Source organism: Felis catus, chromosome D2 (assembly GCF_018350175.1).
Source record: "Felis catus isolate Fca126 chromosome D2, F.catus_Fca126_mat1.0, whole genome shotgun sequence".
Taxonomy (NCBI): domain Eukaryota; kingdom Metazoa; phylum Chordata; class Mammalia; order Carnivora; family Felidae; genus Felis; species Felis catus.
This window is the reverse complement of record NC_058378.1, coordinates 59,064,874-59,079,536: the sequence shown is the minus strand read 5'-3', so window position 1 is coordinate 59,079,536 and position 14,663 is coordinate 59,064,874. Positions and strand designations below refer to the sequence as shown.

General features: G+C 45.2%; 2 protein-coding genes and 1 long non-coding RNA gene across 30 annotated transcripts in view; 2 read left to right on the top strand and 1 right to left on the bottom strand.

Moving 5' to 3' along the window:
* Positions 1-2,882: 2,882 nt before the first annotated feature.
* NDUFB8 (NADH:ubiquinone oxidoreductase subunit B8) lies at positions 2,883-8,205 on the top strand. Of its 2 annotated transcripts, none has more exons than XM_003994317.5 (5): positions 2,883-3,040; positions 3,301-3,427; positions 5,048-5,147; positions 5,583-5,738; positions 8,023-8,205. In XM_003994317.5, the coding sequence occupies exons 1-5, from the start codon at positions 2,956-2,958 to the stop codon at positions 8,113-8,115; spliced, it is 561 nt and encodes a 186-aa protein (XP_003994366.3). In that variant the 5' UTR covers positions 2,883-2,955; the 3' UTR covers positions 8,116-8,205. The 2 variants fall into 2 exon arrangements, with proteins under 2 accessions (XP_003994366.3, XP_019669281.1); XM_019813722.1 differs by having other exon boundaries at positions 2,910-2,949.
* On the bottom strand, positions 4,994-10,794 carry LOC123380879. The gene is made up of 2 exons (XR_006587225.1): positions 10,670-10,794; positions 4,994-5,924 (listed from the first exon to the last, which is right to left on the bottom strand). It is a non-coding gene; the product is annotated as an uncharacterized LOC123380879 (long non-coding RNA).
* Positions 10,795-11,239: 445 nt separating this feature from the next.
* SEC31B (SEC31 homolog B, COPII coat complex component) overlaps positions 11,240-14,663 on the top strand; it is a 36,309-nt gene continuing 32,885 nt past the window's right edge. For 13 of the 27 annotated variants that reach the window (XM_045040565.1, XM_011287465.4, XM_011287466.4 and 10 more), the window contains exons 1-3: positions 11,240-11,371; positions 13,758-13,844; positions 14,197-14,320. In XM_045040565.1, coding sequence (XP_044896500.1) covers positions 13,766-13,844; positions 14,197-14,320 — 203 coding nt within the window. In that variant the 5' untranslated portion in view covers positions 11,240-11,371; positions 13,758-13,765. Of the gene's footprint in view, positions 11,372-12,476; positions 12,728-13,757; positions 13,845-14,196; positions 14,321-14,663 lie in introns of those variants that run through there. The other 14 variants (XM_019813713.3, XM_045040568.1, XM_019813708.3 and 11 more) reach the window with 8 other exon arrangements.

Sequence of the window (14,663 nt, the reverse complement as noted above, 5' to 3'; positions counted from 1 at the left end):
TAGAATAAGAAGATTCAAATTACTAACATCAAGAATGAAAGAAGGGTCATTACTACTGACTTCACAAAAATTAAAAGGAGTGCAAGGGAATACTACATACAATTGTATGCCAAAAAATTAGATAACCTACGTGAAATAGACAAATCCATAGAAAGGCACATACTATCATAACTGATTTAAGAAGAAATAGAAAATCTGAATAGACTTACAACAAGAGATTAAAATAGGAATAAAAAACATTCCACAAAGAAAAGCCCAGGACTAAATGGATTCACTGATAAATCCTACCAAACATTTTAAAAAGCATTAACACTACTCTTTCACAAACTCTTCGAAAAATAGGGGAACACTCCCCAACTATGAGGAAAGTATTATCCTGATACCTAAATGAGGCAAAGATATCACAAGAAGAAAGAACTATAGACCAATATCCCTTATGAATATAGATGCAAAAATCCCCAACAAAACACTAGGAAGCCAAATCCAGCATTATATCAAAAAGGATTAAATACCATGACCAAGTAGGATTTATTCCAGGGATGCAATGTTGGTTCAACATCTGAAAATTAACCGTATTAATAGAAGAAAAAAAATCACATGATCATCTCAATAGACAGAGAAAGCTTTTGACAAATTCCAACACCTTCCAGGATAAAAAAAAAAAAAAAAGGTCTGAAAAGACACCATCAAGAAAGTAGAAAGACAATGCATAGAATGGGAGAAAATATTTACAAATCATATAGCTGATAAGTGACTTGTCTCTAGAATTCGTAGAGAATTCTTACAACTTAGCAATAAAAAGTCAACCCAATTAAGAAATGGATGAAAGACTTGAATAGACACTTCTCCAAAGATATACTATGGCCAATAAGCACTTGAAAAGGTGCTCAATATCTGTAGTCATCAGGGGAATGCAAATCAAAAACCACAATGAAATACCATTCCTGGCCATTAGAATGGCTATAATAAAAAAGACACTAACAAATGTTGGTGAGAATGTGGAAAAATTGGAACCCTTACATGCTGCTAGTGGGAATGTAAAGTGGTACAGCTTCTTTGAAAAAGAGTTTTGCAGTTCTGCAGAAAGCTAAACAGAGTTATCCTATGATCCAGAAATTCTTTCTTTCTTTTTTTTTTTTTTTAATCCAGCCATTCTACTGCTAGGTATATAGCAAAGAGAATTGAAAACATACATCCACACAAAAACTTGTACAGGAATGTTCACAGCAGCATAATTCACAATAATCTCAAAGTGAAAATAACCCCAATGTTTACCAACTGACCACTGTATAAACAAAAGGTTGTGTATCCATATGTTATTTGGCCATAAAAAGGAATAGAGAACTGATACATGCTACAACATGGACAAACCTTGAAAACATTACGCTATGTGAAGTAAGTCAGACACAAAAGGTTACATATTGCATGATACCATTTATATGAAATGTACAGAATAGGCAAATCCATCCATCCAGACAGACAGCAGATTAGTGTTGCCAGAGGGTGGGGGAATACACTATCAGGGACAGGGTTTCTCTTGGGGGTAATGAAAATGACTTAGAATTAGTGCTGATGATTGCTCAACTTTGTAAATATACCAAAAATCACTTTATTGTTACACTTTAAAACAATTTTTTTTAACATTCATTTATTATTGAGAGACAGAGTGTGAGCAGGGGAGGGGCAGAGAGAGAGGGAGACACATAATCCGAAGCAGGCTCCAGGCTCTGAGCTGTCAGCACAGAGCCCGACGCAGGGTGTCATGAGATCATGACCTGAGCCAAAGTCAGACGCTTAACCGACTGAGCCAGCCAGGCGCCCCTATTGTACACTTCAAAGGGATGACTTTTACGTTATATGAATTATATCATGATAAAAATAATTAAATCAGAACAGCTCTGTTTCTGGACCCAATTAGATCAGGGCTTGCTTTGAATGAATGCAGGAATTGTACAATTATTTTGAACATCAACTAGAGATGCTCATTTACAAGAGCGCAAGTTGCTATGAAGTAGTCCTCCCCCAATTTTATATGTCAAATAGTTCATATAATTTTTATTGCTGTAATATATATTTGAGAATGTCTATAATAATAGATTCTGCTCCAAAACAGTGATCATACCAGAAGTTGCTGGAGATACGTGCACATTTATATTGCGTAAATTATGCAAATCCCACTTATGTGAAAGTGAAAACATATTCACATGCAAACATGATAATATCCCCCATTCTTCTGTTAAGCGAGTGTTTGTAACTGTGGTCCGTCCTGCTTGAAATCTATTTAATACAAGTCCTAGCCGATCTGAGGTTTTAGCCAGTCTGGGAAGAGCTGTTTCTGGTGCTAGGATTCGTTTTACATTTGTTGGATTGAGGTGATTGGGACATTCAAGTGTAAACACGAAGTAAAACTGAGGAGCGAATTTGGGGCCGATTTGTGTGTTGCACCATGCCTGTACGTGAAGATCGAACAATTTGCAGAACAGAACAACAACAAGGAAGACCAAGGGCTGAATCTGAGGAATAATCACTTTTGGGGATGAAAGGAGGACGTGTCAGTGAAGGAGAGGAAAAGGGCAAGCAGAGTAGAAATTAAGGCGGACTCATCTTACGTGTACTACTCCTGGAGGGGCGGGGCGGGTAGGTTAGCTGTCCACATGAGATGCTCGGGTTGAGTCCCCATTATCCTTGTAAGCGTCTGAGTCCCCTGACGGAGAAAGGGACACAATAATATGAAATATCAAAGTAGTGACTTAATTCATTTTCTCTCCTTCTAGCTTTCTGTCTCTATCCATTCGGTCATCTTCCCTGTGGCTTCCCAACACAGTTTAAGCCCCGCCCTTGTTGAACCCTTAAGACTTTCCTTCACTGCAGGCCTCCCTCGTCGCGTTTGACCCGGCTCAGCCGCCGTGACAAAGCCTTTGCGCATGTGCAGAGTGAAACTGGAGGAAGGTGAAGATGGCGGCGGCCAGGGCGCGGGTCCTGGGAGTCCGATGGCTGCAAAGGGCAGCCCGGACCGTGGTGCCGTTGGGTGCACGGACAGGTTCGCCAAAACGGGCGAGCCCGCAATGTGGGAAGGGGATGCCTGAGGTTTGGTGTGTCGAGGGTTGGGGGGGGGGGGTGGGTATCGCGGATACTGCAGTGGCCGTGTCCGGCGAGGGGGCGGAGGTATAGCCACAGAGAAAGGGGTCAAGTCTCACCTGGTCCTTTGAAGCCCGGGCCGCCGCAGCCTCCGCAGCTTGAAGCCTTCGGGGCGGCAGAAGGGACCAGGTCTTTTCTGACCCGCCCCTTTCTGCTCTCCAGCTTCGCACATTACCAAGGACATGCTCCCGGGGCCCTATCCCAAGACCCCAGAAGAACGGGCCGCCGCCGCCAAGAAGTATAATATGCGAGTAGAAGACTACCAACCGTACCCTGATGATGGCATGGGGTGAGATGCAGAGTCTGCTGGCAGCCGGGTAGTGATGGGAGATGGCCAGCTCCGTTGCGTGGCTCCACTCTGACCATTTTCCCTGAACCTTCTCGTGATCCCTCAGAGTCAGTGGTGTGGGTGCTTTTCTCGGTGGAGGGAGGTGGGAGGTGATGGGTGAGCAGCTGCAGCCTAGAGGACTTCAATTTTCTCCTTGGCTCAGGCTGTTTCCTCAAATGAGGAAGCCGGGATTTTAATAGCTCCCTCGAGGACCCCTGAATAGCAGGAACTTTCCTTGGCTTCATCCAGAGCGCAAGGTTTCATTTAGATTGAGCATCTGCTGGGCTCAGGTGCTGTCATGCAGACACGTGATCAGGCTGGAGCTGGACTCCTGTCTTGAGAGCCGTATTTGTAGATGGAGTACTCTATATTCGTGTGTATATCTTTCTTGTAAAAAATACCTTTGCTATTAGGGCTGTGGAAATTGTAGTCACTGTCAAGCGGATTAAGCAGCCAACGCCCCTACGCCAATCCACCCCCCATCCCCTTTAAATAACATCCCCATGGTTAATTATCTGGAGCGATTACCATCACCCTCATTTTCTTTCCTAGCATCGCTCTTTCAATAGTGGTTTTAGCAGCTCCTATTCTTCTTCTTGTTTTCCAATCATTTTCTGTGACACATGACTAGTTGTCATCATTTCCTATGCCTCTTATTTTGTTGCGGACAAGAGTAGCATTGGTAGCAGTCTGTATAAGCTGAAACTGGATTTGTTGGGGGAAAACCCAGCTTAGCAGGAAATCCCATGAGGTGTTTGAGACATGGAGATGTATGCTAACTTGGTGGTTGGGAGCACAGTTGCCATGAAGAGAAAGCGTTTCTAATCTGAACCCCTTTTGTTTGTATTCCAATTAGCTGGGTGACCTTGGGTTCAGACTAAACTACAGTTTTATTTTCTGTCTAATGAGGGAATCAGAGTGATTGATTGCTAAATTCCCTTCCAGCTCTGACATTATAACATTGCATGACTTTTTGTTGTTTTTGAAAGAGGGGGACAAGCATATATGTTATAATGTTGCAGAGTTTGACATAGGGGTGTCTGGGTGGCTCAGTCGTTGAGTCTGACTCTTGGTTTCTGCTCAGATCATGATCTCACGGTTTGTGGGTTCAAGCCCACACTGGGATGGGGGAGGAGGGGGAATTTGGCTTGGGATATTCTCTCTCTCTCTCTCTCTCTCTCTCTCTCCCTCTCCCTCTCCCTCTCCCTCTCCCTCTCCCTCTCCCTCTCCCTCTCCCTCTCTCCCTCTCTCCCTCTCCCTCCCTCCCTCTCCCTCTCTCTCTCTCTCTCTCTCTCTCTCTCTGCCTCTCCTTCACTTGTGCACTCTCAAATAAATAAACTTTAAAAAGGTAAAATAAAAACCAGAGTTTGACATGAAGTTTTACTTACACTTTGGACTTTTGTGGTTAGTTTTGTGCTTAGTGACTATAAACTGAGATACTGATTTGAAAGTGGTTTCCTCTGTCCTTAGGTGAAGCAATTTTTTCTGTCACTTGGGTTCTTATCTCTAACATGAGGGGACTTTGAGTTTTCTGAGTGAGGCTGCTCAGAGCCCCTTCCAGAAGTTTTTCTGTCTCTCCAGATATGGGGACTACCCAAAGCTCCCTGACCGCTCACAGCAGGAGAGGGATCCATGGTATGACTGGGACCACCAAGACCTGAGGTTGAACTGGGGTGAGCCGGTGAGAAATCCATATCCCATTTGACCTTCCTTCCTTCTCCCTAAATCTTCCGGAGGATTCTTTCTTTAGTCTAAATGGCACTTTGCTGTCTAAATAACATTAAGGCTTTCTGCCCAAGGAAGCAAGGTCCAGTGATCTGAGATCTGAGGTTCCATGTGTGGTACATGGAATGGGACTTCTGGAAATAATCAGAACTATGTACTTTGAAAATTGTGAACTTCCATGATTGAGCTGTCTTTAGTCAGCAGAACCTAGAGCTAAGCCAGCACCTAGTCCTATATGCTAGAGTAGCTCACACTTGATTCTCAGAGTATTGTCCTGAGGCAATAGAATGCTTTTATTGAACTTTATATCAGGCTCTGATCACCCTTTTGCAGACTGCCTGCCATTTGCAGGAAGAGCAGTATGTGGTATTTATCTGCTTTTCTGCCTCAGATGCACTGGGACCTTGACATGTATATCAGGAACCGTGTGGACACATCCCCTACACCTGTTTCCTGGAATCTCATGTGTAAGCACCTCTTCGGCTTCGTGGCCTTCATGCTGTTCATGTTTTGGGTTGGGGAGACTTACCCCACCTACCAGCCTGTGGTGAGTATCTGAGAAGTGTCCCCGTAGGCACATTTGCTTAGCCCTGTTTCCTGAGGGAGTGAAGTCTGTAGAGTAGGGATCCAGCCAAGACCAAGCCTGTCTTCCTGGTAAGGCCTGTGGAGGGCCTGACTCATTGGCCTGGCACCAGAGTCAGAGCACTGCTCCATGCACACATCTTGGATCAGCCTAAGAGAGAAGAAACGGTTTAGGACTAGGTGAGGAATGAGAATGTGGAAGTCAACTCGTCTTCTATAAATGTTTATTTTGAGAGAGCAACGAATAAATTTCTTTATTTATATTGAGGGAGGGATAGAGAGAGAGGAGGGAGGGAATCCCAAGCAGGCTCTGTGCTGCCCGACCGACACAGGGCTCGATCTCACAAACCATGAGATCATGACCTGAGCCAAAACCAAGAGTCAGACACTCAATTGACTGAGCCACCCAGGCGCCTCTCAACTAGTCTTCTAGAGTTGCCATTTGGGGGCTGTACTCACTAATTATGTTTTAGCAAGTGATCTTTCAAGGTAGAGTCAAGGAATCTAGAGCTGAAACCTATCTTCTGCTGGAGGCATGAAGGGCAGTTCCCTTAGGGTACTGGAAGCAATTAAATATTTACTACAAGCATGGACCATTTTATTTTGGAGAGTGTAAAGGACACAGAAAATATGCTGTCTAGCTTTATGGGAGTTTAATTTGGATAAGCAAATGGTGAGCAACATTTGAACAGAGATATAGGAATTTGGCAGTTTTAGTGTATATATGTAAATAGTGAATGTGTATGTTAAGACGTGTGAGATGCTGTTAAAAAGAAGGATGGTGCTAAATACTAAAAATATGTATAGACTTTGGATGGTGGGGAGAAGTTGGAGAGAACATTTGGGGCAGGACAAAATAGAATGAAGAGGAGAGTGAGTTAGCTGGAATGGAATAGGCATATAAAATATTCCTAGAATAACCAGCTGTATTGGTTACTTAGAGAGCTGCTAAAAATTCAGATTCCTGGAGAGCCTAATTCAGTAGCTCCATGGTGGGGTTCTAAAATCAATATTTAACAAGTTCCCAGGTTATTCTGATGATTTCAGAAATTAGGTATGGAAATTGCCATGTTAAAAAAATATCGTGAGGCGAGCTGATCAGTTAGGTTGGGATGCTTTTATTGCATGGCTAGGGATTTGGGCTTCGTGGCATAGTAAGACATCAATGGCATTAATAGTAAGACTAGTGGCATAGTAAGACATCAATTCAACAAATATTTATGAAGACCCTACTATGTTCCACGTACAGATTGGGCTAGGGGTTGGGGACCCAGTGATGACCTGGACTTCCTCTAGTCAGCACCGAACTGTGTTGGGTTTTTGAACAGAAAAATGACATAATCTAATGAAGGCTAGGAGTTTAGGATGATTGATCTGGGAGTAGTCTACAGGGTAGATTGTCCGGGAAGGAACTGAAAGCAGGAAGACTGTCGTGTTTGCAGTTGGCTGCTCGGTGCTACCTCTGCAGAGATCATCGATGTCCTGATGGTAGCTGGCGTGTCTGTGTGCACTGACACGAGCCTTCCTACCAAGCCCCAGGGGCTCCAGGCTGGAGAGTGCACGTAGGGCTGGTGTGAGCACTAACTTCTCTTCAGGAGAGCAAGAAACACAGTGTGGCTCTTCCATTTTTCAGTTCTGTAAGCACATCACCCTTTTCTCCTCCCCTTGAGCTGTGTTCCCTGACAGCTGTTTGTTGGTAAAGCCAGCAGCCCCTAAAGCACGTCCCAGCCGTGTCTCCTCTGTGCTTTCCCCCACCGCTGCTCCTGCACGCCTCATTTGCTAGGCCACTTTAGTGGTGGAACCATTAGAGGCTGAGTGACTTAAAGGAGATTGAGTCTGTCTCGACCCCAGGAGAGAGTGGGATGGATGGATGCATCGTCTCATTTAGAAAGCGCTCTCCCTTCCTCCCTCCTTCCTTTTCTCTCTCTCCCTCTCTCCCCCGACACACTCTCACTCTCTCTCTCTCTCTCTCTCTCTCTCTCACACACACACACACACACACACACACACACACACACACACACACACACACACACAGTGTAGGCACCACCTCTTTTACAATCTAGGCTTTCTGTCTGCCTTGGGCTGAGTAGGGAAGAGGAGCAGTGTTCCTGCTGTTCTAGCCCAGCTGGGTCCGACCAGAGGCCACCTCATACCCATTTACCATGTGTGATTGTTAACTCAGAGTGGGGTGTAGCCAGGTATTGGCTGGATGTATGCTATCTTGCTGACCTGTGTTTTTTCCTCAGGGGCCAAAGCAGTATCCTTATAACAATCTGTACCTGGAAAGAGGCGGCGATCCCACCAAAGAGCCTGAGCCGGTGGTTCATTATGAGATCTGAGACGGCTTCATCGGCTTTGTGTCCCCTGACTTCCTCATTTCTAGAGATTTAACCTTAATGAAATCCCTAATAAAACGAAGTGCTGTGGTATCTGTGCCTCATTTCCCCAGGAATAGCCACTGCCGTGAGGACCTCATCCTTTTCCTTTCCTTTTTTTCTGCCTGCTATCTGTTCCCACCCCCTACCCACTCTGAGATTAGAAAGATGGGAGGGTAGGGGGAGTTAAGCACAAGAAAATGGTACTTTGTTAATTTTGCTGTGGCTGTGAAGGTATTTGAGGGTTTCAGTTGTGCAGTAGGTGGTAAGGGTAGCTTCTTTGCCCATTTACAGGGTTGAAGAAAAAGGAAGATATGTTCCTGACTTCCCAAGTTGGAACAAGATATATTTTCCATAAGAAACCTTTTTATAACGGTTAGGATTTTTGTTTTATTTTTGTTTTTGTTTTTGTTTTTTGGAAAAAGTGCACTTAAAACTTTTTTAAAGCCTATTTATTTTGAGAGAGACAGAGACAGCATGAGTGGGGGAAGGGCAGCTAGAGAGGGAGAGAGAGAATCCCAAGCAGGCTCTGTGCTAGCAGCTCAAACCCACGAAGCCATGAGATCATGACCTGAGTCAAAACCAAGAGTCAGACGCATAACTGACTGAGCCACCCAGGCGCCCCTATAAAGTACACTTTAACATGTTTCAAGTATGTTATAGGATAAATAGGTGTTTTTGAACTCACCTGAGGCTGTGACTGTCTCTAATGTCATTTCTGTTGTAAGAGTACACACACGTATTCCTTGTTCCAAAGCAACTTGTGAATCCTACTTTTATGAATTAGAGGGTAGTTCAGTGAGTTATTCTGAACCTATGCATGGCTTTTGCTATGGTTTTTGAGGGTCTATCTCGATGCATCTGTTAAGTGAAACAACTCATTTTCTTTTTGTCCCTTTGGAGACGTTTTCTTAAAATTACACTGCCTGAAAACCTGTCCCATAGGGAAAAAAAAAAAGCACACTTTCAATATGACCTATGAAAGCAAGTCCATCCAAGTTACCAGACCTTTAGTGGTTGTCCAGGAAGTGAAAGAGGGATTTGTTCTTAATAATTTTTTTAAATGTTTATTTTTGAGAGAGAGCAGAAGCAGGGGAGGAGCAGAGAGAGGGAGACTATATTCAAAGCAGGTGCCAGGCTCTGAGCTGTCCGTGCAGAGCCCAACATGGGGTTTGAGCTCCCGAACTTCAAGATCATGACCTGAGCCGAAGTTGGATGCTTAACGGATGGAGCCACCCACCTAGGCGCCCCTAAAGAGACTTTTATGAGACCAGAGGATGGGTACTTATAATAAAATGCCACTACTTGAGGGTCTCCACTGGCTTTTTATCTGTCTTCATTCTCTGTCCTCTGTTGCCTTTGGTAATATATGTAACAAACGTCTGTGTGTCTAATATATGTATCAGACATTGATAGGCCCTGGGCCTATAAAATTGAACAGAACAAAAATAGTTGCCTTCAAGTATAGAAGCTAAGACTGGGAGTTACAAAACAAAGTGAAAAGAACAACTAAGTTGAGAGAAAAGAGTGCACCTTTTTTTTTCTTTTTCTTTTTTTTTTTTAATTCTGACCTGCTTGCAGCTGTGACCTGCTTTTGGTTAAAATTTTTCGGAGTGCCCCCATCAGTGACGCTTTTGCCTCATTCCCTAGTTCGAGGTGTTGTCTAAGGTTCAGTTTTCCACCCTGTTTACTTGCCTTCGGGTTTCATCCACTGTTGAGGTGCCTAACATGTTCAAGAAATACTTAGTACGCACAAAGAGTGGGCAGGCACAGACAATACCCTAAATTGACTAACATCTGGACTTCAAAACCCTCTAATCCCCACAAAAAGGAAATCTAGACTTGTATCACAGTGACTTGAGGCTCCATTGTAAAATAATGGAACTGACTCACCATCTTTGGAGGCAAAAATACAGTGGAGTTTCTGCATTAAGCCAAAGTTTTGAGTCAAATAACTTAGGTCTAAGATCTTCAACTGCTGGTAGAATATTTTTATTTGGAAATGCCATAATTCCCTCAGTCAACATAAAAAATCCATCTGATTTTTTCACCTCCCTCTTCAGCTCTTTAACTTCATCACTCACAAGAGCCTGTCCAGTTTTCCTTTACAATCATTGCTACTATATTAATCCAGGCTTTCGTCACCTGGTACCTGGACTGTTCTATTAGTCTTCTAATTTGAGTCCCTGCCTTCAGCTCTGGTCTCTCTCTAAAGGGATCCATATTGCTTGCCTTAAAATACAATTTTCAGGGGCACCTGGGTGGCTCAGTCCGTTAGGCGGGGACTTCAGCTCAGGTCATGATCTCGCGGTCTGTGGATTTGAGCCCCGCCTCGGCTCTGGGCTGGCAGCTCAGAGCCTGGAGCCTGCTTCGGATTCTGTGTCTCCCTCTGTCTCTGCCCCTCCCCTGCTTGCTGTCTCTTTCTCACATAATAAACATTAAACACACACACACACACGCACAATATATATTCATCTTATTGCATCCCTACCCATAATTTTAACTAACCCCCAATTACCTGCAGAGTTGAATTGGTATTCCCAATCTGTTTCCCGCCTCTTTCATTCATGGTGTGGGAAATGCCAGCGTGCCTACTAGCCAGTTGGGCCCTTCCTCCTTTCTGAGACACCACCTATCTTGCCGCTGCAAGGTATGACACCCGTCTTGCGTCCCTGAAATACTCCAGGAAGCCCCTGGTCTGCAGTACCTAGGCCTCTGCATGCCTATAGCCCTTAATTCGTTCAGCCAACAGCTTTTCGGCATCAGTTGTTGGTGGGCTGTAGTGCGTCACCGCTGTTTATGGCCTCGATTGCTATTTACCTTTTCAATTAGGATTCCACTGAGAGCTTCTGGAACTAGTTAGTACCAGGTCTTCACCATCATAACAAATAATGAATTAGTATCTTCCCTTTTCAGGGGCTGTTCCCCGAGCCTGGCTCTAACTGAATAGGCCAGAACTTAGCGGTCGCAGGATCTGACCCTCTGCGGCAGAACCGCGCAATCGGCGCAGGTGAGGGAGCCGGCAGAGCCAGAATCCTATTCCATCCTCTCCGCTGCTCCGCCAGCGCTTCGCGGCGCGTGCGGGCGGCAGTGCTCGGCCTCCAGGACTACTTTTGGCCCTCGGCAGCCGCCGTCCGCAGCGCCCAGCTGAGCCCACAGGCCCTCGGAGGAGACCTGCTGTGGCTGCGCCGCGCTGCCGTGACCCGGGCTCTCCGCGCAGGTGGGTTTTCCCCGCCTCTCTGGGGCCCGGGGCGCCGCTCCACCGTAGGGAGAGCGCCGGAGGGACCTGGTCCCCCGCGGAGACCCCGGTCCGCGCCTCTCGGGCGCCACCGCGCTCGCCCTCGGATTGGACCCGGCTCCGCTCTCCCGGCCCCGCCGGGGTGCTGCAGCCCCACGAGGGTCTGTCTCCCTTCAGCGCTGCCCTCGCACCTTCTCCCGTGCTCCCCGGACCCCGGCTTAGCCTAGCCTGGAGGGAAGCTGTGCTCACCGCCCCCGCAGGGCCTCGGCTGCGGAGGGTCGCTGGCGCACTCCCATCACCGCGGGAGTCTGTTCGGCTCTTGGTTGAATGTAGATTAACAGCCCATCTTCTCAGTTTCTAGGCCGTCGGGGGTTTAACACCTCATCTGGAGTTGAGTTTGAACTAATACCATGGTTAAAAGCACTGAGCGATGGAGGCTCAGTGGGGTTCATATCTCGGCCCCAGCCAGTTTTCTTCCCGGTGAAATGTATATAATAATAGTACCTGTTGCACAGAACCGTTATGAGAAGTGAGATTTGCCCGTCAAATGCGCAGGGCTGAACGCAGCTCCTACTTCTGTCAAGGGCTTTCCCCACAAACGGGAAAACGGCTTTGACCAGCAGGTGGCAGTGGTGACTGTATAATATGATGTGCAGCGAGTCCGAAGTTACCTGGTGTTGCCTCAAGCGTTTAGAGGCCCCCTCTAAAGAGGGTCTTGGCTGAGAATCTTGGCTGAATTGGCAGCTTTAAACTCTCTTCAGGCTGGAAAGTACATTAGAGGTTGAGGAATACTACCTACTATTTTTGTAGGTTGCGACTAACCTGACGGTGGTTTCCTTAAGCAGTTTACAATGGGTCCCAAGTTTCTTCCCTCAAGTTCAGTGTTACATTAAAAACAATACAAAACCAAACCAAAAACTTTTCTGCCACTTGGCAAGCCTGTAGGGATGGCACTTTGAATATGTGTTAGAATTGTATTGGAAGCCACAGAATTAACATGGATGTCTACGTTCATTAAACATATTATCAAGCACTTTACTCTATGCCAGACATTGTTCTGGCAGTAGTTAGTTATAACATGGTGAACAAAGCAGACACAGTACAAGCTCTCCTGGAGTTTACTTATTGGTGGTTGAGACCAACAATGTAAATGTAAATAAACACATAACAATAAGTTACCAAGGAGAAAAAAAATTGAGACTGATTTTGGTTGGGTGGCTCACCTCCCTGAGGGGGTGAGACACTTAGCCCAGAAAGATGTGAAAAGGAGCCAGTCATGCAGAGAATGAAAGGGAGAACATTTAAAGTATCGGAAACAGAGTTTACAAAAGCTCTGAGGTAATAAAAAGCCAGGAAATGAAAGAAAGGAAAAAAAAAATGTGGCTGCAGCGTAATGAATAAAGCGGGAAAGTAGCAAGAGACGAGGTTGAAGTGGAAGGATGAGCCTTTAAGCAGGGTCATGAGGGGTTTGAGTGCAATTTTGTTTTGAGTGCAATAGAAGTCATTGGAAGATTTGAAGCATGGAATGCCAAAATTCTATATTTTTTTTATTTTAAAAGTTCACTTCTGCTGCTATGTAAAGAGTTAATTGGGTGATGGTAGAATAAAGATAACCATTTGGAAGATTATCGCAGTAATGCAGGTGAGAGATGACGGTGTCTTCAGATAGAATGGTGGTGGTGGAGCTAGAGAAAAGTAAACAGGTTAAGAGACATTTTGGGGGTGAAATCAGGAAGCCTTAATGATGAATTAGAAGGGAATAAGGGACAAGAAGGAATTGAGGGTGACTTTCAGGTTCCTAGGTTGAGCAGTTGGGGGGATAGTGATACCATATACTGAGATGAAGAAAAATGGAGAAGGAACAGATTTAGGGGAAGGAGGTGGTAGAATGGAGAATTCCGTTTTAGACAGACTGACTTAGGTTATCTTTGCTATATCCAAATAGAAATGTTTGATGAGCAGTTACATATAAGAACTTGGCGCTCAGAGTAGAGAAATTTGTGTTGGTGGTATGAATTTAGGGGTCATCAGCATACGGATGAAAAGCCAAGGGAATGGATGAGGTCACTGAGAGGTTATCCAATTTGATGGTTATCATCACCATTGGGCCTGTGGCAACCAGTGTGTTTAAATATCTTTTTGGGGTTAAAGCATTAGAATTTAGTAATTGGGTAAGTGAACTGTCCTTGCAGATCTACAGATGGTCATGCGTGTGTCACCCTGTATTGCCCTGAAATGCCCCCATTCCATGGTGGGGAGAGAGAAACAAGAACTCGTGTCCACAGGTGCTTCCTAGATCTGCCCCTTAAGCTTGCTGATTTCTATTTTTAGTAAGCTGAGGGTTATGTCAGTTTTCTGCCACCTACAGGACGGACCATGAAGCTAAAGGAGCTTGAACGGCCTGCTGTCCAAGTGTGGAGCCCAGCCAGCCAGTGCCCTGTGTATCTCGCCACAGGTATGATGATACTGTGGACTAGGATCCACTGGAAGTACATAGGTCAAGGGGAAACTTAATATTCAGAATTCTTTATTGAGCTTCAGAGAAAGCTTTAGAGTCATGAAAAGGTGGGGTTCGCTTGCAGGATAAGCAAGGGGACATTAGGTGTTTGGGGTACCTAGGGGCAGCCTTGAATTATGGTTCAAGCTTGAGCACCTCCTGTTTTCTTGCTTTCTTTGGAGTTACCACTTGAAAAAGGATATACCCAGTCCTCTCCTGTTCCGCTGCCTCTCCCTAACCATTTATACCCCAAATCCATCCATGTATTTTTGCTTATATGCTGCCTCTTCCTAACTTTTCTTGTGCCTAGGAACATCTGCCCAGCAGTTAGATGCCTCCTTTAGCACAAATGGCACCTTGGAAATCTTTGAGGTTGATTTCAGGGACCCCTCCTTGGACTTGAAACGCAAGGGAGTCCTTTCTGCCTCAAGCAGGTACCATGTCTGAATTGTTGATGTGTGTGCAGGGCAGCTCCTGATGTAGACTGAGGAATTCTGGGAGCAAGGTGTGCTTCTCAAGGCTCATAAGGATATCTATTAGGTGAAGGACCTTCACCAAGTTGGGGAGAAGTTAACTCTGGGTTTATTTTACCAAAGGATTTTAAAAACACCCACTCTCACTTTTTTGGTCAGCAGCGGCACCAGGCAGAGTCGTGTGTTAGAGACTCCTCACCCAAGCCTGGATCACCCATACGTGCCTGATCTCTCTCTGAGCCCAGAGATGTTGGCTTCTTCCTCCCTTGGCTCTTGTGCAGATAACCTTACACAATATCTCCTT

Bases quoted from the DNA above. Each gene is read 5' to 3' on its own strand.
- NDUFB8 (XM_003994317.5), top strand. From the start codon at position 2,956: ATGGCGGCGGCCAGGGCGCGGGTCCTGGGAGTCCGATGGCTGCAAAGG. The intron at 3,428-5,047 runs GTGAGATGCAGA...CTGTCTCTCCAG, and splicing joins TACCCTGATGATGGCATGGG to ATATGGGGACTACCCAAAGC. The intron at 5,739-8,022 runs GTGAGTATCTGA...TTTTTTCCTCAG, and splicing joins ACCCCACCTACCAGCCTGTG to GGGCCAAAGCAGTATCCTTA.